We start from the raw sequence: 24,221 nt of genomic DNA, 5'->3' as shown, positions 1-24,221 counted from the left end.
ATGGTTATGGATTGGGGGATCATATAAATGTAGAAAACTCATCAATTACTCTGGGATGCTGGAAAGATATGCCGTATACACAGCAGGGGAGTGGGCTGCCATCTCCTCAAGACATTACTACTGTTTTCACAAACACTGCAGAAATTTGGATGAGAGCAATTACTCTTGCAGTTTTCTCCTCCTCCAGTCTTTGTTGTGTTTTTGGAGGTGCACAGTAAGGATTTCCTGCACATCCATATCTGTATTTTACACATTGATATATATGGAGAGAGATTCAATTCAATTCAATTCACCTTTATTTGTATAGCGCTTATACAATGTAGATTGTGTCAAAGCAGCTTCACATAAAAGGTCACAGTAAATAGGAACAGTGTAGTTCAGTTTGTAGTGTTTAAGTTCAGTTCAGTTTAGCTCAGTTCAGTGTGGTTTAATAATCACTACTGAGAGTCCAAATATTGAAGAGCAAATCCAACGATGCGCAGCTCTACAGATCCTGAACCATGCAAGCCAGTGGCGACAGCGGAGAGGGAAAAAAAACTTCACTAAAGGCGGAAGTGAAGAAAAAAAAACCTTGAGAGAAACCAGGCTCAGTTGGGCACGACCATTTTAATTTCTCCGCTGGCCAAACGTCTTGTGCAGAGCTGCAGTCTCAGTGGCGGAGGCTGGAAGCTGGCCTCAGCGAAGACTCGTCTGTCTCTGGAGCGTCATAGGAAACAGTCTCATGTTCTCCACTCTTCCATGACCATCGCAGTAGCTGCTCAGGATTCGGCCTGGTCCAGGATATGGAAACCTTGGGATCATCTCGTCGTTGGTCTTGGATCGAATCAGTGACTCTGCATAGTCTGAGGGCCTCGGGAAGAGTATCCCCAGGTGGAAATGGAGAATAAAGAAAATAATTAGCGTAGCTGATGTTCACAGTGTATATCAGCAAGATGCATAACCTGTGTGGAAGCCCCCTAAGTGGTGCACTAAGTGTATGCTTTACTGAACAGATAGGTCTTTAATCTAGTTTTGAATTGGGAGAGTGTGTCTGAGCCTCGGACGTTATCAGGAAGGCTATTCCAGAGTTTAGGAGCTATAAATGAGAAGGCTCGACCTCCTTTACTCGACTTTGCTATTCTAGGTACTACCAGAAGTCCTGAGTTTTGAGATCTTAAAGAGCGAGTTGGATTGTAGCGAGACAGAAGATTGGTTAGATAAGCAGGAGCTAGATTATTTAGAGCTTTATATGTAAGAAGCAATATTTTAAATTCAATACGAAACTTAACAGGCAGCCAGTGTAAGGAGGATAAAATTGGGGTGATGTGATCAAATTTTCTAGACCTGGTTAGAACTCTGGCAGCTGCATTTTGTACTAATTGAAGTTTGTTAATAGAGGATGCTGGGCAGCCAGCAAACAGAGCATTACAGTAGTCCAGCCTAGAAGTCATAAAAGCATGGACTAGCTTTTCTGCATCTGAGATGGATAGCATACTTCGTAACTTAGCTATATTTCTCAGATGAAAGAAAGCAGTTTTTGTGACATGGGAAATATGATTTTTAAAAGTTAAATTGCTGTCTAATATGACACCCAGATCTTTTATAGTAGAACTAACGCTAACTTTGTATCCCTCTAATTGTAGATCGAGTTGTGAGATCTGCTGTGTACAGGATTTAGGCCCAATAAGTAATAATTCTGTTTTGTCTGAGTTTAAGAGAAGATAATTGTTGGTCATCCAGTCTTTAACATCTTTAATACACTCAGTTAGCTTGGACAGATTAGACGTCTCGTCAGGTTTAGTTGAAATATATAATTGAGTATCATCTGCATAGCAGTGAAAGCTGATCCCATGTCTTCTAATAATGTCTCCCAGGGGTAGCATGTATATTGTAAACAGTAAAGGGCCTAAAACTGATCCTTGAGGCACCCCGTATTTTACTGGGCTGATTTGTGAAGGCTGTCCATTTATATTTACAAACTGGTAACGGTCAGATAAGTATGACTTAAACCATTGTAGGGCCTGTCCTTGGACACCTGTAGACTTTAAGCGATTAATAAGGATACCATGGTCAATGGTGTCAAATGCCGCACTAAGATCGAGTAGAACTAATAGCGAGATGCACCCTTGGTCAGCAGCTAAGAGTAAATCGTTGGTTATTTTCACTAATGCAGTTTCTGTACTGTGATGAGCTCTGAAACCTGACTGAAACACTTCAAAAACATTGTTGGTCTGCAGAAAGGAGCATAATTGAGCAGAAACAACTTTTTCTAGTATTTTAGATATAAATGGAAGGTTTGAAATAGGCCTATAATTAGCTAAGTTGCTGGGTTCCAGTTGTGGTTTCTTAATAATAGGTTTAATAACAGCTAACTTGTAGGGATTTGGAACATGGCCTAAAGATAAAGAAGAGTTGATAATGTTAAGAAGAGGTTCTCCTATAACAGGTAGCATTCTTTCAGTAACTTTGTTGGAATTGGGTCCAATATACACGTAGCTGATTTAGAGCTATTTATAATTTTGTCTAGCTCTTCCTGTTCTATGATTTTAAAGCACTGTAGGTTATTTAGATTCAGAGGCGTGTTTACTGGATCTGAAGTATAAGGCGGTGCAGAAAGTTTAATATCTCCTATTTTCTGTCTAAAGCCTTCTATTTTATCACTGAAAAAATTCATGAAGTCATCACTACTAATTGCGGTGGAACGTTTTGTTCCAAAGATGACCGATTATTTGTTAATTTAGCGATGGTGTTAAATAAGAATCTAGGATTGTTTTGATTATTTTCTATCAGTTTGCGGAGGTGCTCAGCCCTGGCAGATTTTAAAGCCCTCCTATAGCTGGACATACTGTCTTTGTATGCAATTCTAAAGACTTCTAAATTAGTTTTTTTCCATTTACGTTCCAGGGCACGGGTTGCTGTTTTGAGAGCGCGGGTATGACTATTATACCACGGTGTAGTTTTATTCTCTCTAGTCTTTTTTAGTTTGATGGGTGCCACAGTATTTAAAGTGCTAGTAAAGATGGCATCCATACTGCTGGTTACTACATCAAGGTCATTTGCGTTTGCGGGTGCATTTCGAAGTAGAGAAAGATCAGGTAAGTTATTTATAAATTCATCTTTAGTGGACGGAACAATAGTTCTACTAGGACGATATATCGGAGCGGATCTGCTAATTTCAGGTAAACACAGCTTATATAGTAAGAGGTAGTGGTCTGTAATATCATCACTTTGTGGTATAATGTCTACATCAGTGACCTCAATTCCATAAGACAGAATTAGATCTAGTGTATGCTTTAGGCGATGAGTTGGACCAATAACATTTTGCTTTATTCCTAGTGAGACCAGCAAGTCCGTAAACGCGAGCCCTAACGTGTCGTTAGCGTCATCTATGTGGATGTTAAAGTCTCCTACAATTAGTATTTTATCAGTTTTAACTAGTAAGTCAGAGATAAAATCAGAAAATTCTTTTAGAAAATTGACATAGGGTCCTGGAGGTCTATATATGGTGATTAGAGCGAGAGATAACATAGGTTTTTGCATAGTGTTTGGAAGGACAACATTAAGCGCTAGTACTTCAAAGGAGCTAAACATAAGTCCGTTTCTCTGATTAACATTAAGAATATCACTAAAGATTGACGCAACTCCACCACCACGACCAGTTTGACGAGCCTCATGTTTATATAAGAATCCTGGAGGAGTTGCCTCATTTAAACTAATATAGTCATTTTGTTTCAGCCAGGTTTCAGTAAGACAGAGTGCATTAAGATTGTTATCTGTTATTATTTCATTTATGATAAGTGCTTTAGGTGCTAGTGACCTGATGTTTAGGAGACCAAGCTTCATGAAATTTGTATTTTCACTTTTTCGTGTTTTTTCTGGTTTAATTCTTAATAGATTATTTTTGGAGCACACAGTACGTTTGTTTCTTGATCTAATAATACGAGGAACAGACACAGTCTCTATGTGGTTAGTTAGGTATGCATTACTGTTATTTATGTGGGACGAATAGGCGTCTGTGTGGCTAAATTGTGAGTTTTGTGAATTTTTACTTACTAGTCAGATAGAGCGAAGTATTCTGGTGATGTTGTCCGACAGGAGTTCAGCTCCAGCTCGACTGGGGTGCAGCCCATCAGCGCGGAAAAGCCTAGGACGCTCCCAGAAAAGATTCCAGTTATTGGCAAAGAGCAATTTCTGTTCTTCACACCATGTTAATAGCCATTCATTCAGAGCAAAAAGTCTACTGAACCTTTCATTTCCTCGGCGGTAGGTAGGAAGCGGTCCAGAAACGATGATCTGCGTGGCGGGCGAAGTGCGTCGAACCGTCTCGATCAGGCTCCTGAAGTCCTTCTTCAGGATCTCCGTCTGCCGGAGCCCGGTGTCGTTCGTCCCCACGTGGAGGACGGCGGCACCGAGGCTCTCGGCAGCGCTCAGGATAGTAGGTATCTGTGCAGAAATATTCTTAACTCGGGCACCAGGGAAGCAGAAAGTGCGTACTTTGTTACCTTTGGAGGAAGTGGAGCGGACGTGGCGGACGATTGAGTCGCCAATGATGGCAACATCGCGACCCGTCTCGCGGAGAGGGGCGAAGCGGTTCTCCGTGGGGATCTCGAACACCGGAGGAGGAGACGTTCTGCCCCGGGACCTGGCAAGCACCTTACGCGGTTGCACCCAGGGGCCGTGGTAGCCGGGAGTCGGCGTGAACGACGCCTGGGTGCACCGCGTCCTCGGTGCGCTGGGCCTGGACAGAGAAACACGCGGGGTTGAAGAAACTGGGAGATTGTCGTTGTATCGGACACTTACCTCAGACGAGCGAGTACGGGTTAAGAGCAGAGCCCTGATGCCCTCTCGCTTCGTCTCCAGCGAGCGAATCTGGGACTCCACCGCTTCCAGCTCCAGCTCCAGCGCCTCCATCGATGCCTCTCCTGCACTCAAGGACAGACACGCAAGCGACATTGTACAAGGTGAAGAGCAAAGCCAGAAAGTGAGAAAATAAATGAGTGAAAGGGGTTGGTAGCTTTAGCTGACCAGCGGTGCTAGCAGGCTAAAGCTACAAACACCAAGCGGATGCTCGAGAGACAGAACGTTTAAAAGTAGATTTGTTTGTATGAGTGTGTTAGGGGATTGTTCACCCCAAGTAGGAGAGATAAATATTTAGTGAATGAGGAGGTATTTTAAGATAAAAATGTAAATTGCGAATCTAAACTCCAAACAAACGCAGCGAAGCAGAGACCACTTGTTTTTTTTTTTATTGTGTATTCGTTAAAGTATGAAATGTTTGTAAAATTATCAAATATTTTGACTTTTTATGGCAAAGTTTAGGTAGTAAAATGTGTGTTGGACATCTAGAAAATACAGTCATTTGGGGTGGCACGATTTGGAGAACAAAATGAAATTGCGATTTAAAATGTGATTTACTATAATTTCATAAAAGAGCTGCAGGTTTGATGTGGTGGTTTTAACAGCACCAAAGAAAGACCAAGCATAAACACAAAGTACACTACACCAGTGATTCTCAACCGGTGGGCTGTGGCGATCCTGCAGGTGGGCTGTGAGATAGCTTAAAATGAACTCTCAATATTATATAATTTTTGGATCTAATCATTAATATGCTATGTTAAAATGATCAAAGTACTGCACTCCTGTTCTCTGATTGCTTTAAACTCAGTACAAATGACCTGAAAGCCTCATGATCCCGTCTGCAACTAGTACACGCAAGTTTGTTCATTCACAAGCTATGCATGAAGTGTAAGTGAAAGTCTCTCTTTGTATATTTTTGTGTGAACTATTTAATTTATCCACTTAGTTGTCCAAATTAATGTCCTGTGAGTGTTTTATAACGGACGTAGACCCATACAGGAGGCTCTAGCGAGGGTCAATAGTGTTTCTATCGTAGAATGTAAAATAAACTTTCATATGAGATTCAGACGTGCTCTGGCGAAGCTGTTCACTATTCCTGTCTCTGATCTCCCAATCAATGTCCAGCTGCAAACTCAACCGCCATCAGATCGATGCATTTCAACAGATTAAGGTTGTTTTGCTGTATTTTACATTTGTCTGTATATTTTTGAATAGTAGATATTTAATAGTAGATATTCAGTCAGTCCAGTTTAAAGCAAAATCTGGTCTTTAGCAATCTCCCTGTTAACCTGTGGTTCTCTTTGAATCTGTGTATGTTTTTTTTAAATTAAATATATACATACATACATACGTACATACATACATACATACATACATACATACATATATATACATACATACATACATACATATATATACATATATATACATATATATACATATATATATATATATATATATATATATATATATATATATATATATATATATATATATATATACATATATATATATATATATACATATATATACATATATATACATATATATATATATATATATATATATATATATATATATATATATATATATATATATATATATATATATATATATATATATATATATATATATATATATATATAATTATTTTATATATATATATATATATAATTATTTTATATATATATATATATATATATATATATATATATATATATATATATAATATATATATATATATATATATATATATATATATATATATATATATATATATATATATATATTAAAAACTTTCAAGGATTTAAGATGCTGATGACCATTAAAAGCGTCATAACAGGCTTGTGAAAAGGGTCCATTCTTGTCCATTGCAGTGAATCTATCGATCTAACTACACTCAAAAAATGACTTGTTCGACCTACTAAAGTTTTTTTTTTTGGGACAACTCATTTGTTTTATGTTCAAACCTCTTAAATTTTTAAAATGATTACCTTAGCTTTTGTGTTGGATTTGTGTTGGGACAACATAAAGGAATTGTGTGGAACCAAGCATCTTTGTTTACATTTTTATATAGTATATTTTTTAAATTTAGTTTTCATTTCACTGTCTTCCTTTTTACTTTTAAGTTGGTCAATTTGTTCTCTTTCTGTTTAGATTTTTAGTTTTCGTAACTTCAATTTATTTAGTTGAAGATATTAGTTAATAATTATTTAGGCAACTTCTATTCTTAAACATTTAAATTATTTTGACAAAAATTTTAGAGCATCTGAAAAAAATCATGTAATATTTACATGTTTAATTAAAGCTTTACTTCAATTAAGAACAAAAATATTCATTAAAGAAAATCTTTTACACTATATGTATATTACACTAACCCACATGTCGTAGACACCCTTATATGTCACTGACCCGTACACACTAGTGTATATATTATTATAGTGGGTTTGTCACGCCTGCATTCCTCTTTCTTTCCTGTGTACTTAGTCAGTAACAGAATCTTTTGCACTAAACAGTGCTGCTTAGAGAACCTATCAGCGGTGACCTAGTGAAAGTAACGCACCATTGCAATAATATATGGATTTATTTTGCTTCGCGTTCACACTGCAGAAAAAAAAAAGCGAAGCAAACATTTGCTTTGGTTTCTCACAGTATGCCAGTCTTCAGCTGCAACAAACATTCGATTCATAGCTTTACTCAGCGGAAATATGCTTTGGAATGTGGCCTTAATCAATTCAAGCAAACCAGGTCAATGGCACATCCTGTTTGGGGAGAGAGGGGATAAATGTCCACGAACTTGGTGGGGCAGCAGCGAGAGTCAAACAAACCTCATCGTCAATGGCATAGAGTGGGGCATTTGTACAGCGCCATACACTTGATATGGCAGAGCTCGCTTTTCTCTGGCACAAAGAGGCTATAGTCACCAACCCCCTTTGAAAAGCCACACCACCACCACCCTGTTTGAAAGCCGGGAAAATGGCCTCACGTGCTTTCATTCCCTTCTTTTTTTCTCTGGAAATGAAAGCGGTGGTGGTTTAGGGTCCTGTGACCTTTAGCCCGTTAATTACGCCAACTATTCCCTTGAGAGGCTTACCAAAGCTGATGTATGTTATGTTTATGTTAAATACGCATCCTGCCCTGCGATGGGGTCACTTCTTTTAAAACACCCACATTATCAATCTGTCCCATAAGAGTGGTCTTTTATCTTTGCAATCTTTTTTGTCCTACAAAATTCACGAATTTGTGTAGCACAGAGGATTAATGGCAGGACAAAAGTACACAGTGAACACATTAATACGGATTAAATATGCGTTCTTGTGATTCAAAAGTGGACTGTGGTCACTCTGCCGAGCAAATGAGATTATCTGTGTTTCATAACAAATTATTTGATTTATACAATTTAGGTTTGTGTCACTGTCAGATCAATCTGCCACTTAATTTTGGCTAATGTATGTTAATTTAGGCATTGTAGCATTATTGGCTGACAGAATGTATGTATTTATGTAGCATAGAGGATTAATGGCAGAGTAAAAGTATGTGCTGAACACATGTGGCCGTCATAAGGTAAATGAAACAAGACATGATCTAAAAAATCTACAAAATGAAACTATTTTCCCATCACAATGGTTTTTGGATGACGGAATTGTAGTATGTATGTTGTGTACATTAATAGTAGTATGAAAATATTCCCAGAACATATTAATAAGCTTACATTTGTTTTCTTGTATTTCTATGTAAACTATGGGTACAAGTAGAGGAACTAAAATTTAATCTAATTCTCATTAATGCAAGTTTTAAAAACCTTCACTGTTTATTTAAACATATAGATACAAATGTAATAGTCATTAATAGCAGTTTCAAACCAATGTGGTAGTTTAATTTAGGCACCATAACAAATTTTGTCTATTGAGCATTTATCGCTGTACAAAACTACACACCGAACACATTATTAAGGCTTTTTTTGTTTCATAATGTAAACAAACAAACAAAAAAACACTGTTTATTAATAAAAACCAATGTGAAAATCTTTAATAAGAGTCAGGATGATCTGATCAAGTTTTTTATGCTCCAATCCAGTCTGAATCATGTGATAGTAAAGTATCTATATTCTTAGGTCCAATGCCAATTCTACTCCTTACCCCTCGTTTTGCACGTTCACGTGAAGGGGTAGGGGTGTCTCAATTCTCTCTAGCCTGAAGGTGTAGGGCTAAGGGGAAGGGGTGAATAGCCCTTCGAATGAAGATTTTTCAAGACCACACTCGAAACCAAGGGGTAAGAAAATTTCCCAGAATACACCAGCCACAGTTGCACCCGTAAGTAAGGAGATCCACAATTTAGTATTTTTTATCATTATTATGAACTTTTACAACAAACAAGCACATGTTTTTTTACATTCATAACTGCGTTCGTGTTTTACCGTCATGTTAAAAAAAACGTTAAAATAAAAACCGCTAAATTTCGCGATCTATAATCCATAATCATAACTCCTGTACAGCAGTCCTACAACATTCTGACACTCGATGACACTCGAATACCCTGTCAGAAAAGTCTGGTGACTGGGAATGAGCTTTTTTTACAGTGTCAGGTGTAATGTTAATGTTGTTTTGGTGTGTTTTACATAGATGAATATGGACACTGTGCACAATGCACAGTACAGCTACGATCTTATAGGGATTATAGTTAAACTGTAAACGTGAACATCAGCATCTCTGCTGTGTTGAGATTGTCAATATTACATTTAAACTTTACTTAAATCAAACATAATTCTATCAAATTGATGTAATTAAGCTCATTACCATATGTGCTGCAATTACATTCAAATATTTAGCATAGGCTGATTGTATTGGCTAATACCAGTCATGTAAATGCATACCTTAATCGCATTATTACGGCTCTGACCAAAGTGCATGTGTGCTTGGACATACTGTGTGTTGTTCACAGAACCTCATGAATGAACTCCATGACATTATTCAAAGTTTTCCTAATACTTGGAAACTCTGTCAACATAGTTTGGTGCCCAGTCCATGTCAGAGAAAGCAATACAGCGAAGGCACAAGACGCTTGTGTTTCATCACCAATTTTGTGTAAGTTACCTCAGTGAATTTGATGCATTCTGTAAATTTTTTTTAACTTTAAGTTGCCATGTATTGAGTAAAACTTGATATTGAAATAATATTGCTGTATTTTTGTGGAATATTGCAGTAAATTAGTTGATCTTTTTTTTTTCTTTTTCTGTGTGATGTTTAACAGAGAAAGGATATTTTTACACGGATTTTTTTTTTCACATTTCGTATGGACGGTTTTATTTATTTTTTTGTTTTGCTGTAATAAAAGCAGTTTATATATATATATATATATATATATATATATATATATATATATATATATATATATATTATTTTTATTTTTTTTTTTTAATATATTTATATTTATATTTTTTACAGGTCAATATTAAAATTTAAATCTTAAATCTTAAAATTTTGTTCTTCTCTCAGATTATATCCCCCTCGCCTTTCTTCAAAAAACTTTTGTATGCATTTCGGAAGTAATTTATTCCTAGCTTTAAACATAAATTGTGGTGTTTTACAGTTAAACAAATCATTGAACGTAAGTATCTTCAATTAAAAAATAAAGGGTTAGGAAACATATCTGTATTTGGAAATAAAATCTGTATTTGATTTACTATATTTTCTTTTCTTTTTTTTTCTTTTTTTCTGCTCAATGTTGTCCAATGAAACAATGTTCATTGAAAAGGTTATGAATCAGTGTAACCATTATGTGCAAAAAAAAAAGATTTAAATCACATAATATTACAGCCTAAACGCACATCGGAAATCTTGATTACAGTAGTCCCTTTACAAAAAAAAAAGTTAACCTAAGTTAAAGTTTAGCTAAAACTCGCATGCAGAAGGCTCATGTATCTGACCGAAAAATGTAAATGTTATTCACGTGTTTCTAACATTTACAGATGGAGAACATACCTGTGAAATGTAAGTTACAAGCTATGGAAAAAAAATCTAATGTATTAAATTACACAAGTAGCTCCTCTGATGTGGAAAACCGCCTAAAACGCACGTTAGCTGTATCTCACATGTTAAGCCCTTTATATACAGCATGACTCATGTTTAGGATAAATCAGATTATGCACTTTCCTCACAGCAGCTCACTCTGTCCTCATATATCTTTCAATCTGATGAGCACTCATATCAAATTGTTTTATATGGATAACATCTATATTACCTGATATATAATTGTTTATAAAACGAAATCAAAACATTCTATAAAACCAACATATCATCCAACATTATTGACCTTATTCTTCACGTATGAGCAGCCATTGGAATTATTTTGGCTCAACTTCCTCTCTCATTCACTTCCATTTATTTTTAGAGGTTAAAAACTGCTTGTTATGCTGCTTGATATTGCAAACTGATATTTTCTTATTATGTTAATATTCTTTTTGGCTAAAATTATGAACAAACTTGATTGTAGAGCAAGCAGTTTGACCGTTTTCTGCCGATTTGTAGTCATTTCTCCATAGCCGACTGAATTGGAATTTCTGAAACAATTGCAAAAATGAGCCACTTCTAATTACAGAATGAGGTCAATACAGACAGACGTTATGTATGTATGTATGTATGTATGTATGTATGTATGTATGTATGTATGTATGTATGCATGTATGTATGCATATCTTTTTTTTATATAGCACAGAGGATTAACAACAGCACAAATGCACATGCAGAACACATTAATACAGCTTAAATATGCATTCTTGCGTTTCTAAGTGGACTTGCGGTCACATGCGGCTGAACAAAAGAGGTATAGGGAGCTGAAATGCTGGGTCGGCCCAGCTGGAAGGTGCCGGAGGGCATTCGCTCTAAGCCCCTACGCCTGGTGTCCAGATGTTTAGTGGCTGTGTCCATGTTCACTGGCTCTGCAGTCTGCTGAAAGCCAGGCTTCACTGCATTTTACTGCAATGCCGGCACGGGGACACCAGCTCGGCCTGCACAACTCACATGCCAGCCTTTAAACTAAGCGTAAAGCCCACTGTTTTATTATGCTGAACTGTTTATTTTACAATGGAAGAGCGTTTCTCCAGGACTGATACATGTGTGCCTTTTTTCTTTGTTTATCAATGGAACTCAATCCCGTTTCCCCCTCCCTCTTCTTTGTTTTGTGAGCGTAGCCAATACAGTAGCCGGCGTGACATTTAGTCAAGGTGGTTACCATGACTGCAAGATTATTCCGCTTTGGCTTTACCAGATGTCCTTGTCCAGTAGATGCAGCGTTTGCTCTTGCATTTGTGACCTCCGAGTCAGATTTGCTTTGTCAGGAGGGTTATTTTGTCTCGCCGTGTTTTAGAGCTGCATGATTCTGGATAAACTGAGAATCACTATTTTTATTCATTTGGTTTCAAATAGAGATCAAGAGCCTTCGGTGATACTGAATAGACAGCTTAAGAAAATAGCAAGTCATTTACTAGAGATTCTGACAGCATTTTATTTGCTGCAATTAGTTAAGTGTATTAAAATGTACACCATTTTAGTTTTTGAACACAGCACCGTTCATTTAGGACTTTAGCGAATTAAACTTTTGTTTTCATCTTTTTGAAGCTTCTATAAAGATTGTAGAGTAAATCTTTGAATGTCTGTCATCATATTTTATGAAGTCTTTACCCTAAAATATGATCTATTTTGTAATGTATCTTATAATTGGTACGAGTTACAGAGTTATCTATGAGTTATAGAGGCTTCACTACAGTAAAACGTTGTTTTGAAAGACATGTATAAAGTTAAGTTATGTTTTTGCTGTAAAAAGGGCCATTTTGTTTACAGGAAGTTGCTAGGCATCTGAGGCACACTTATTCAGAGGCAAGGGGAAATGTAGTGGACGCTAAACAATTAATAGTTTCCTTCGTGCACCGCGATGCAGATGCGGACAATTCGGTATCGGTTCAGTAATAGATCCCAACCGGTTATTACTTACTGACGTCATTTATCTCATACACACTATATTGCTGTAGTTTACAATGGTGAGGGAGGTGAGCGTGAGTAATTAAAAAGCTTCAATTGCTTAAAAAACGCAGAAACTCTGCACATTTTCCTCTCCTCTCGGCTGTTACTTGTGGATCCAGACACGAGCGTGTGTCTGCAGAGTGAGTTTTCTCCACCATCATGAATCAGCTGTGATCGCCATTGTCACTCCGTCAGTGTTACTCCTGGGTGAACAGCGCCAGAGCGTTAGAGCCAATCGCAGCCCTTTCTGTTGAGCGGGTGACCGATCATAGGCGCTTGACAATGGTCAAAAAGCAAGCGGGAAAACATTTACGTTTGCTTATTTGCTATATAAATGCTCGTGTTGTTCTCTGCATGTACTTGAGTTTTGTTTGATACATTCAAAAAGAGTGTTTTCTTTGACCAGGTCTAATTAAATCTACATCATTTATCTGACTGCTTGTATTAAGGGACAAAATTGTAATACAAATGCACAGAAAATATACTTATAAATTATACATTTTAATCCAAGAACTCTAGTGCTGTGAAGTAAAATATAAAATTGTGTATGGAAAGCATCATCAGTGCACCATGATGCACCGAGATATCGAATTGAACCAAATCAGCATGATCATCGTAACCGAACCGTAAGTCTAGAGTAGGTTCACACCTCTAGTGGACGCCGAAATGCGATTTGATCGTTATGGCCATTCACTGTAAAAAACGGTCAGAATTCTTTTGTGGTTAATCATTTTTATACAATAACAATTTTTAGAGTTAAATACTCATTTATGAATATATATGGTGTCTATACATACCTGTCAGCATTGGGGTGTGAAAATAAAGATTCAAAATCCCCAAACTACTAAATATGTTCATCTATAGCTCTTTCATTGTAAATAAATAGCTGAAACTATCAGTAATATGTTTTAATATTATAAAGATTATTTAAAAAGGATATAATAAATAGTCCACGTTACGTTAGAAAAAGCTGCAAATAAATTAAACTGTTTAGCCTATCAAAATTATTAGCTATTATAAAGAAATTGAATCGTTAACTGCTTTCCTAACTGTTTATGCTTATTTAAGACAAATATGTGTTGTGTTTAAAAGAAAACCTATCAAGATCGACATGTGTATGCGTTTGTTCAAACACGCACCCAGAACCCAGAGTATTTACTTTTGCTCCGCTTCTAATAGCATGTACAGAATCCATTTGGGAAACAGCATCTGTTTATCAATATGGAGTGCGTCTGACAGTCACGCACCGCTTACATGAACTAAAATGAAGATGAAAGCACAGAATAAATTCATGTTTAAGAGCAAGAGGCGTCCCCTGGTGGTTTGGCGGTATAGGTTGCGTATAGGGAGGATTGGCTTTTTAATGTTTATTGCCACCCTTTGATTAAAAATACGGGAAAATACCTTTACGGCATGATAGCGGGATAGAATTGTAAAACACGGTATGGGTCTATGGGTCCAAGTTTAATCAATTACACAATTTAAAAACAGTCAAAATGTCTGCTTCAAATTTCTTGTGTTAATGCCTATTTAAAAAAAACATATTACAAAGTTGATAGATTAATTTGAATAAGGATTCAGTAACTGACTCATACAGACATCATGTTTCATAGATGAATCAGCATTTTTTTAAATCTCTCGAATGAATAGTTCAGCGACAAATACACTTTTGGATTGGCGTAACTCTGTAAGTGATACTACCTTCATATAAAGCAGGAAGTTGATTTCACACAGTGATTTTAATCTGAACCATAAACATCAGTGTTTATATGCAATCCATAACCTGTCACCCCATACGTCTGTGACAGTTTGATTGTTGTAACAAGAAATAATAACACTGAAAGGATTAAAAACTGAAGATGTTTCATGACAATGCAAATGTGACAACTACTCTGATTATGAAAGGTATAAAAAAACATGTAAATTGCAACCATTTAAAATAAGTTTGCATTGGTGTTTGAATGTTGTTTGTTCTTGTATGGTATATTTAGATTTAAGTGTTCACACAGATTCTCAAATGGATCTGCTTTCCATCTTTGAGAATAAATAATGCGTGGTAAAGTCACTGTTTAATGAATAAAGTCATAATAATTTTCTGTGTTTACCACTGCGTAATTGTTGTTGTAATACAGAAGACGTGTTCCCCATGGGACAGAAAGACGGGTCAGTTTAGCACAGTGTCGTTCTACCCCTCCTTCCCCCCCAAACCAGTGTCACATTTCAAAAAGGTGGATCAGCGCCTCCACCTCACATGGAGTTCAGCACATTACCGCCCATTAAGCTGTCTCACTCTCAATGGGGGCTTTTTTGCCATGAGCCTGATTTATTCCTTTAATCCTGAGCTGCCCAAATGCTTTGTCATTGACCAACTGCTGGCAAATGGAAGTGGACCAAACACTGGCAAATGTCTGTCATGAGGATTCTGTTATTAGGGATGTGGCGACGTTAAAATTGAGGGCAGTACCAATAAGCTGATTTGTTTTTGATAAATTAGGTTTTGTTATGTTGTAGTTAGTAGCAATTTCATTTTTATTAAGTTAAAATTAACAACAATTTAAAATAAGGTTATATATTATTGGAATATTGGAAAAATATATACTATAGCAATATTTTGTTTTGCTATGATATATATTTCGATATGAATTTAATTTTACCAGATGACTTGAATAGCCCTATTTGGAAAGATTTTGTTAATTTAGATCGACTGGGATAATCAAGTCTTGTTCTATGCAGTGCATCTGCATAAATTATAATACATAACAATCCAAAATTAAAAAATAAACAGTGCTTAATGGTTTTCTGAGTCTAACAGTATTTAGGTACAGAAAGTGAACAATCAAATGTAAAATAGCATAATCATCATTGTATAAATAATTTAAGATAACAATATTTAGTAATATCCTTATCTTTTAATCTTTAATAAATAAACTAATCCTGCGTTGACTATTGCAAATACATGCATTGCGATATCGATCCTAAAACGATATATTGTTCAGCCCTACAGGAACTGTATTTATTAGTCTTTGTTATTGTTCATTAATGAAAGTAAAGTTGTTCATAGTTAGTTCATGTTAACTCGCAGTGCAGTAACAATGTTAACAAACACAACTTTAGATTTGAATTGGGCAATAATGAATATTGATGAACTATGATTATTAAATGTTGTACAAGTATTGTTCATTCTTAGTTCATGTTAATAAATGAAAAGTGTGATCATAAATTCTTAAAAAGATTTAATTTTTTGATAGTATTTGGTTTTATTTACATAATCAAATACCTTTATTTTGAGATAATAATAATAATAACAACAACAACAACAACAACAACAACACTATGCGATTTAGGGAAAATATTTAATTGTGTTTTTTTTTTTTTTTAAGATATTGTGATTTCAATTTGATTTGCAATTTAATTTTGTATTCAAGCTTCAGCTAAATATTCTGTAACGTAGTTTCTTACTGCTAAAATGCAGTGAGTGTTAGTTAAAAAAGGAACTGAAAAGATATTAACTCCAACTTTTATTCAAATATGTTTATAAACATTCAGAAATTACACACTCATTTTTCTGGTGGTGAGTTATGGCTTTAGTTATCTCCTGGTGCCTTCGTGATGTTATTTCATATGGTTTTACAGCTGCAAACAACTCTGAAATTGTACTTTGCTGTTATTAGCTACTATATTAAGTGTCACTGGCAATACTTTCAGTTAACATTTTAGCAAGACACTCCTCATATAGCTGCCTGTTGTGCTTTTTTTAGGTATTGGTTGTTATATTTCCACGTGCTGTGGCAACAATTCTGTGACCGCTATTACAAATTACCTGTTTTTGTTTAGTGCCTGTGACTTTGAAACCAAAATATTCCCATATTACAGACGTGCTGTTTATCTTTGATATTAATTTGTCTGTTAATGCTTCTGAAGCGGCAGACACCATCATCCCACTTGTCCGCGCTTTCCTGTTTGTTTGTTTTATTGTGGGCGTTCCGCAAAGTTCGGTTGCACAATTCTGATTGGGCAGAATGAAAGTGTGCTCACTCAATTGGCTAGTAAGACTGTCATACACAGACGGCAGTCACGGATTTGCTCCGTGTGGGGGAAATAATATAATCTATATATTTCAGCCTTTTGCGATTTAGCTATCGCAACGTTTCAAATCGCGATTGTGATGCAATTTCAATTAATCGCTCAGCCCTCACTACTACTACATCTACTACTAGTTCATAATTTTTGTTTCATTGTATTACAGAAACCAATATATGTAACTATCTCTAAAATAATAATTCTAGTATTCATTTCAAAATGAATTACAAAGAAACAGCAATCAAAAGTTTAAACAAACATAAGTTTTGAAGTAGAAAGCCTCCAGTTGCCTTCAATAGTTTTAATATCCTACTGTAAATATGATCGATTGTACTATTAAATCAATTATAATATTAAAAAATGCTGAGAAATTATGATAAAAAAACTCCAATTACTGCTGGTCTATTATATAACATGAATCCATATCCCTACTCCCAATATTTTCCCTGCATCTGTGCAATCTAATTCGGTTATCAGGAAATTTCAGTATCATCCCTCCCTTATCGACTCCCACACAGAATCCACGATTCCCTAATCAGCTCTATCGAATCACAATGTTGTTGTAGTTATGCAACACTCCAGATATATTGCTCAGTCAGGCTTGATCAACAGTCATGAAATGTAATTGCCTGCATTACTTCCTTTGAGATTTTCTAATTGGGCCAAACGTCCAGCTGTGTTTAAGGAGATGTAGTTCGGCAGAACTGTTACAAGCATGTTAATGTCACTTGGCACCTGGGGCTTACAGACGCTTTCAAGTGTGCTCCACTTTGCATGTCACTGCTGACTAGTGAATTGGTAACACATTGGAAAGCTGAGACGACCTCCCAATAAGAGCGGATTCCTGACATTTAAGACCCATCGTGTCACAATGCGCCTCATTATGGATCGGGACGGTTGTATGTAATGCCGTAAGTCTATCCCTCATGGGTGTTTCGAGACGTGAAAGTGGAGTTTAAAGGATCACAATGGGCCTTTGTCCAGGAAGATCTCACCCTTTTACTGTCGACTCCAAGACAACATGTGACCCCATTGCATGTGGGTCATTTCATCCAATTTGGTCATCTCGTGTGAAGATACTGACACCGGTCAGTTTCTTCACATGAGATTCTTCCTGCAGGCGTGCACATATGAGTTGGTGTTTGCCGAGGGCATGATCTGATGTTCATTCATGGTCAGGGATGAGTTTTTTCAGCACTTCGGCCTTGTGGATCAGCCCTGGAGCCATAATATCACTCCGATATGTAGATAAGGCTTTAGTGTCTGTGAGAGTTTTGTTATTCTGATTGCTTAGGGGTTTCTTTATTAGCCGAAGATTTATGAAAGTCTTAAAATCTGTTCTGTGTTTACTAGTAAATATGTACCTGCAATGAAGGTAGTGTTGAGGCTCTTTGTCAAATGTGTAATTGAGCTAATTATTTTATTTATATATATGTGTGTGTGTATGTATATATATATATATATATATATATATATATATATATATATATATATATATATATATATATATATATATATATATATATATATAAAATGCCCTATTTAATTTCTAAAAACAAAAAAAAACTGACTAACCTAATCATAACCCTAACCCCTAGATCCAATTTCAGTCATTGGTGAAATTAACTCTTTAATCTGGGTATATTACAACTTTTAAAATGTATAAATGTCTCAATTTTTTGGTATGTGTGATTTTATTTTATTAATTATTATAGATTTTTTATAAAAAAATTTAATTATTATATATTTTTTATATTTTTTATTATAATTATATAATATAATAATATATATATTATTATTATTATTATGTATGCATGTGTGCATATTTGTATATGTTTTAATATTTTGTCTAATTAGTTTTTAAATACTAAATTAGTAATAGTAATTTAATTTCGTTTAGGTTTTAGTAGGGGTGAAACGAATCACAAATCTCACGGTTCAGATTACGCTACAGTTTTTAAGTCACAGATCATACCATTTTTCGGATCAGCAAAAAAGGGAGGAGACAAATGTCATTTGGTTTCCATTTATACAAAAATATTACTGCAAAAACCATTGGGTTTAACATACAGAACTTAGAACCTGTAATAGAAATAAAAATCGAGAAAGAACCAGCTGAAAAAAGGAAAATATTCAATACGAAAAATGATCTTTGCTACTGTTTCTGATAATACTAAATATAGAAATCTAACATCTTGTACAACAGATCATATTTATTTTTAATCAATGATGGTTTGATGGTTGTTTGTCACCACCTGTTGGTTAAACAATGTGATTCCCACAACATTCACCAGCGTCAAGTTCCATTAAACTGTAATTTTAACCTTTACCATAAACATCAGTGTTTATATCTGAACTATAAACTGTTCTCCCAGTACTTCTTTGTTATTTTTATCATTTGTAGCTAACTGAAAAAGTGTAAAAACTGAATCTCTCTCGATCAAACATAGATTTGAATGCAGCACTTCGAAGGATTATAAACTTATGCAATTCATTACCATTTATCATTCATGTTGCGCGGGTTTGAATTGAGCTTTACACTGAATGCAATAATGCAGGCTAAACAAACAGTGACAGAAAACACAAATTAATAGCCTAAGAAAGCATTTAGGTCCCACCACGTTTTTCCATCATCATTATATTTTAAAGGGAAGCCAAAATGCTTTCATACATGTGTTTTGAATGACACAGGAGGCTATCTATCTGCAGTTGTTATAAATGTTGGATTAACCCTACAGGTTAAAAAAAGGTCATTAATCCACGGGTCAGGTCCGTTTCGAACTGTGGATTGTGATTTTAATATGTATATGCATATATGTTTCATTAATATTTTGTCTAATGTTTTATATACTAAATTAGTAATAGTAATTTAATTTTGTTTAGGTTTTAGTCATTTTGTCCTACACGTGTTTTATGTATGTATTTGCTTTTTCAGTAATTGCCTTGCTTTTAAATTTTAAATATAAAATTTGTATTTTATTTGATTGTAAATTTTTAATAGATTTATTTTAATTGTATGTTGCATATCAGCACTGCAATAACAACGTTTATTTTAAATATGATATTTCACTCCAAAAATAAGACTCATTCATTCATTTTTTTATTTCTAAATTTTTAGACCTGTCACAATAATCAATTTATCGACTTATCGCACAACACATAGACATGACCTTGATCATTTTTGGTGATGCAATATATGTCGCCCATACAGAAAAACCAAGAGGGTATATGCACACGGACTTTTAATTTCAGTCAGCCAGCTCCAGGGCTTCCAGTTAATTGTCATCCCATACAAAATCAACCCATTTAAGATCTGATTACTTAAAAAAAAAACAGCGATCTTCACTGTCTGGCTGAGATACGATATAAAGTGTGTATCAGACCAAACTAGAAACACTTTAACAACCAAATGGATGCTTATGTCTATTTAAGTGATTATGTTTAAAGTGCATTACAACATCGATGCTGTGAAAGCAGGTATATGAAATTGAAGATAGACACATAAAACTTTCACCGGAAGTTCATCATTGGCTGAAAAACACCAACTGTGCATACAGTATAGCCCATTGTAGCAACATTTTAGCTGATTGCGCAACCTCTCTATCTCTGTTGGAGGTGTCAGTGTCAGTATGGTTAAATAACACTATGGGATTTACTATAAATTACTTTAATATTACTTAAATATTACTTAATGTGTGTATTTGACAACTGAAAAACTATCTAGTAGCAGATATCGCAGCTTCTGTTACTTTTTAACTTGCACTTTTTTGTTAGTTAACCACAATATATCTTGGTGCAATATATGGTACAACAAAAAATCTATATATTGTTACAGGACTATACATTTTATTTTGCAGTACTGCTTAAATAAAGTCAAACTCACTCCCCATGTATTGGACAACTTGTCAACCATCAAAATGTACACTAGAAAAATACATCCAGGACTTTTTTTCTGTAATGTTTTATTTTCCCCTGACACTAGCATCTTTTCCAGCCGTGCTATTTGTCCAGGTCAGTTTTGGTCATGCAGCTCTACATTTGACCACAGTATATGCAGTTGCAATCCAATCAGTGCAAGTCTTATAAACCAGTCTCAATCCTCTTAGAAAAGAAGCTCAGGATGCCGAGTTGGCTCCGGAAACTCCATTTTTCTTCCCCATGCTCATTCGGATATCCGTCCCCATCTTCATCTTTGTTCTTGGTGCCTTTTTGAAATATAACCCCCGTCATTTTATGGCCTCTCCAGCAGTCGCAGGGTTAATGTTTAGCTGCAGCCGTTGGAGGAGGGAGAGAGAGAGACACTCAGAGGAGAGGTGGGGGTCTGGCCCACAGCTGTTGTAGTAGGCTGGGTCTATTGGGGTAGGATGCCTGCCTCACACTCCCTTGAACAATGGGAGGACATGGAGGCCACTGCAGACGGCAGAGACAGTTTCCTCGCACTTGCCTAAGGACAGGCACTGTACTTCCACAGTAATGCAAGGAGGATTTCCAAGGAGGGACTCTCAAAAATCACTAAGGCTTTCTTTGTGGCATTTGCGGATTCTTCTCCGCTGTGTCTCACATTTGCCTTGCACGGGCTGCTCTGAAACGTCTGGGATGCTCTGACTGGAATTAAAGGTAATTTTATGCATTAGTGTTTGCAGCATTGGTTTTTAGGCATGGTTGAATGCCTTCTGTAGGGCTCTCTGTGTATTTCAGTTACTTGTGCTAGCAGCTGCTGTGTCGGCAGTGGGTTTTGTGAGCTGATTAGTATGCAATAACTATGCAGTTATTCGTTTGGTAAACAGTAGATTTGACCAGGATTACCCTTCTACATTAATGTTTTCAAAATCTCTGGGAGGTTGTAGGTGGATCACAGTCATTTACGTATGCTATTCAATCAAAGTGGTTTGCTGAAGCTGGGTGAAACGTGATGAAACGACCCATACAAGTTTTTCTTGTCATTAAAATCAGCTGAGGTCATTAAAAGTCAGCATTGAGGTTGGACATTGAGTTGTGTGCTAAAATGTTAATAAACATAAGTCTGTTTGCGTGGGATCAGGGCCAGCATGGCTTGCATGTTTTTAGTGGGATGTCTTAAAGACTCATTGTTTGGGCGATCACCTTATTTAACTCAAAGCCAAGTGTAAGTAATTGAGAATTAGGTGGGAGTTCATTCACGGTTAGTCTACGACTCCAAACAGACTTTGAGCAAGCTGAGGCGTTTGCTTAGTCCTCTGTTTAGGAAGCTAATGCTGCAGTCAAGGCCATCAGACTGAGGTGATGTACTTGGTTTAGCTATAAAGGTGCACTGCCGCAAAGAAACAACAATAGTGCATGAGTCTGCAGAAGCCTGCATGGTAACTTTGCTGAAAGCTACCGAGTAACATGGCTCACCTTTCATGTTTGGAGCAAAATGGAGGACTAGAGAGTCCATAAACATTTTTGGGGGTTGGCTTTGCTGTCACTGATGCGACAGCCCGAGCGAGTAGATGAAATGAAAATCTTCAAAGCACCACACACACATACAAACACAAAATTGCAATGGAAATCTTAACCCCAGCTGCATAAACTTGCATTATTAAAGATTTTATATATTTAATGCCACATTCAGGAATAGAAGCAGCCTCGCAATACTTCAGAGACTCTTTATCCCCGGAATAATTTACATCAAAGAGAAAAAATAATGCCCTTAGGGACTTGACAGACTTCTTATATGTTTATTTGCTTTTCCACACAATGCTTTTATTTGTTGTGTCTCTATCTGATGCATTTGCAGACCGTCTGTTGCATCTCCTGCCTTGATTGATCATTTTATCAGCTCGTAAATCATGCGAACTGATCAATAATTGGGTTATGAAGGTCTGAGGGCTCAGTGCCCATTGTGTGGGGTGTGAATAATCAAGAGATCGTCTCTGTGGATGCCGATTGGCTGCTTCTTAATAACTCCTGGAGTGTGGGGGATGGAGGCGGAGCTCCCTGCACATTTTGGGATCCCAGAGAGCCCTACTTCTGTTTGATTGCCTTCACACTGGCTTTATTCCACCCCTCCGAGCCATCCAGGTCCTCCCCCAACATCCACTTTCCCTTTTTTATCGACTCTCTTTTAAATCCTAATTTGCATTATTCGAGATATAGTTCCTGATTCCCCTCCCGAATAATGCAAAACGACAAGCGGATCAGTTGGAGACGTTCATTCATTCGTTCGTTCATTCATTCATTCATTCATTCATTCATTCATTCATGGGTTATGAAAAAAGGGTTATGATTTTTTTTTGCACACTGACACAAAGGATGAGGTTAAACAGGCTTGTAATAAATTTCTCTGAAGAATAAGAATTTGCTGAAACTGTAATTACAAGATTAAAGATGTTTTAATCTTCCTGCCACCCATTTAGGTTTTATAATTGCTGAAATTACATTTATTAGAAGTCATGCTGTTTCCATTTTCTCCAGACGCCCGGTTTCTAGTGCATTGCCCGTAAATAGGATGCCTGTGGTTCAATGCACCATGGTAAAAATAAAATTGACATTGTGCGCAATCTAAAACTCCTTCATCCTTCTCCCTGATTGAGTAGTCATTCATTCTCCTTCATCAGATCTGCCAAGCTCTCCAGAAGCTGTGTCCTCCACATTGTCAGATAAGAGTGGCTCTCTGTATCCAGCAAAAGAGACAGTGGCCTCTGGTGTCTGTCTCCGCCATGTTTTGCTGGAGTCTCGTCTCAGCCAGAGCTTTGATTTCTAGTCTTAGTCACATTCAGTAGACTTCTCTCCTCTGGGCATCATACCAAGCCGGTGACTCAGAAGTATGGGAGAATATAAGTCCTACCAACATTAACAGTAGTCTCTCAGAAGCTTAGCCTCAATAAATGTACTGCTGTACAGACAAATGAGTTTGGGGCCCTGTTTTGGGTACACCACAGTGCTTTATTGCTATGTTTACTATACGGCATATCAGTGGATTAAGGGGCTTGCATTGTGCTTGAGCGTTGCCAAGAATCCTGTTGGCATGGGTGCTTGTTTGCCTCTGTTTTCGCTTGTCGCTAAAACCGAGTCCACTAAACTGTGGGATATTCTGTTGGGCTATAACAATTTTTGATGTTACTGTTGTGTATGTCCACCTCAGGTATTTGGAATACTAGTTGATAAGGCTGCAAAATATATTGTTTCAGCATTGATATAGCAATGTGCTCACAAGCTATAGTCACATCGCATGAAGTGCAGTGTTGTGTCAAATACTGCTATTCAAATTATCTTGTGAAACTGCATTCATATCACAATATTTATTGCAGAAAAATAAAATATCGC

At 36.3% G+C, this 24,221-nt stretch overlaps 3 protein-coding genes across 8 annotated transcripts in view; 1 reads left to right on the top strand and 2 right to left on the bottom strand.

Moving 5' to 3' along the window:
- The window catches only part of nckap5l (NCK-associated protein 5-like), a 57,903-nt gene that overhangs the window by 12,017 nt on the left and 21,665 nt on the right, over positions 1–24,221 (top strand). The window contains exon 1 of one of the 4 annotated variants that reach the window (XM_056448681.1): positions 9,876–9,920. The exons of 2 other annotated variants lie outside the window; for them this stretch is intronic. The gene's annotated coding sequence lies outside the window, so the exon portion shown is untranslated. Of the gene's footprint in view, positions 1–9,875; positions 9,921–21,322; positions 21,552–24,221 lie in introns of those variants that run through there. One more of the 4 variants, XM_056448680.1, reaches the window with a different exon arrangement.
- Positions 400–5,195, bottom strand: LOC130216803 (uncharacterized). Of its 3 annotated transcripts, none has more exons than XM_056448684.1 (2): positions 4,033–5,195; positions 400–850 (listed from the first exon to the last, which is right to left on the bottom strand). In XM_056448684.1, exon 1 carries the CDS (start codon positions 4,930–4,932, stop codon positions 4,036–4,038), a length of 897 nt encoding a protein of 298 aa, XP_056304659.1. In that variant the 5' UTR covers positions 4,933–5,195; the 3' UTR covers positions 400–850; positions 4,033–4,035. The 3 variants fall into 3 exon arrangements, with proteins under 3 accessions (XP_056304659.1, XP_056304660.1, XP_056304661.1); XM_056448685.1 differs by having other exon boundaries at positions 400–842; XM_056448686.1 differs by lacking the exon at positions 400–850 and having other exon boundaries at positions 3,843–4,422; positions 4,482–5,195.
- LOC130216802 (uncharacterized) lies at positions 2,593–3,833 on the bottom strand. Its single transcript, XM_056448683.1, has one exon. The coding sequence runs from the start codon at positions 3,820–3,822 to the stop codon at positions 2,650–2,652; it is 1,173 nt and encodes a 390-aa protein (XP_056304658.1). The 5' UTR covers positions 3,823–3,833; the 3' UTR covers positions 2,593–2,649.

The sequence above is a fragment of the Danio aesculapii genome, chromosome 23 (genome assembly GCF_903798145.1).
Source record: "Danio aesculapii chromosome 23, fDanAes4.1, whole genome shotgun sequence".
In the NCBI taxonomy this organism is placed as follows: domain Eukaryota; kingdom Metazoa; phylum Chordata; class Actinopteri; order Cypriniformes; family Danionidae; genus Danio; species Danio aesculapii.
The sequence above is the reverse complement of the archived record's forward strand: the minus strand, read 5'-3'. Positions and strand labels throughout refer to the sequence as shown.

What these genes read in the sequence shown, in the direction of transcription:
- LOC130216802 (XM_056448683.1), bottom strand. Translation starts at nt 3,822, where the DNA reads ATGAAGCTTGGTCTCCTAAACATCAGGTCACTAGCACCTAAAGCACTT.
- LOC130216803 (XM_056448684.1), bottom strand. Translation starts at nt 4,932, where the DNA reads ATGTCGCTTGCGTGTCTGTCCTTGAGTGCAGGAGAGGCATCGATGGAG.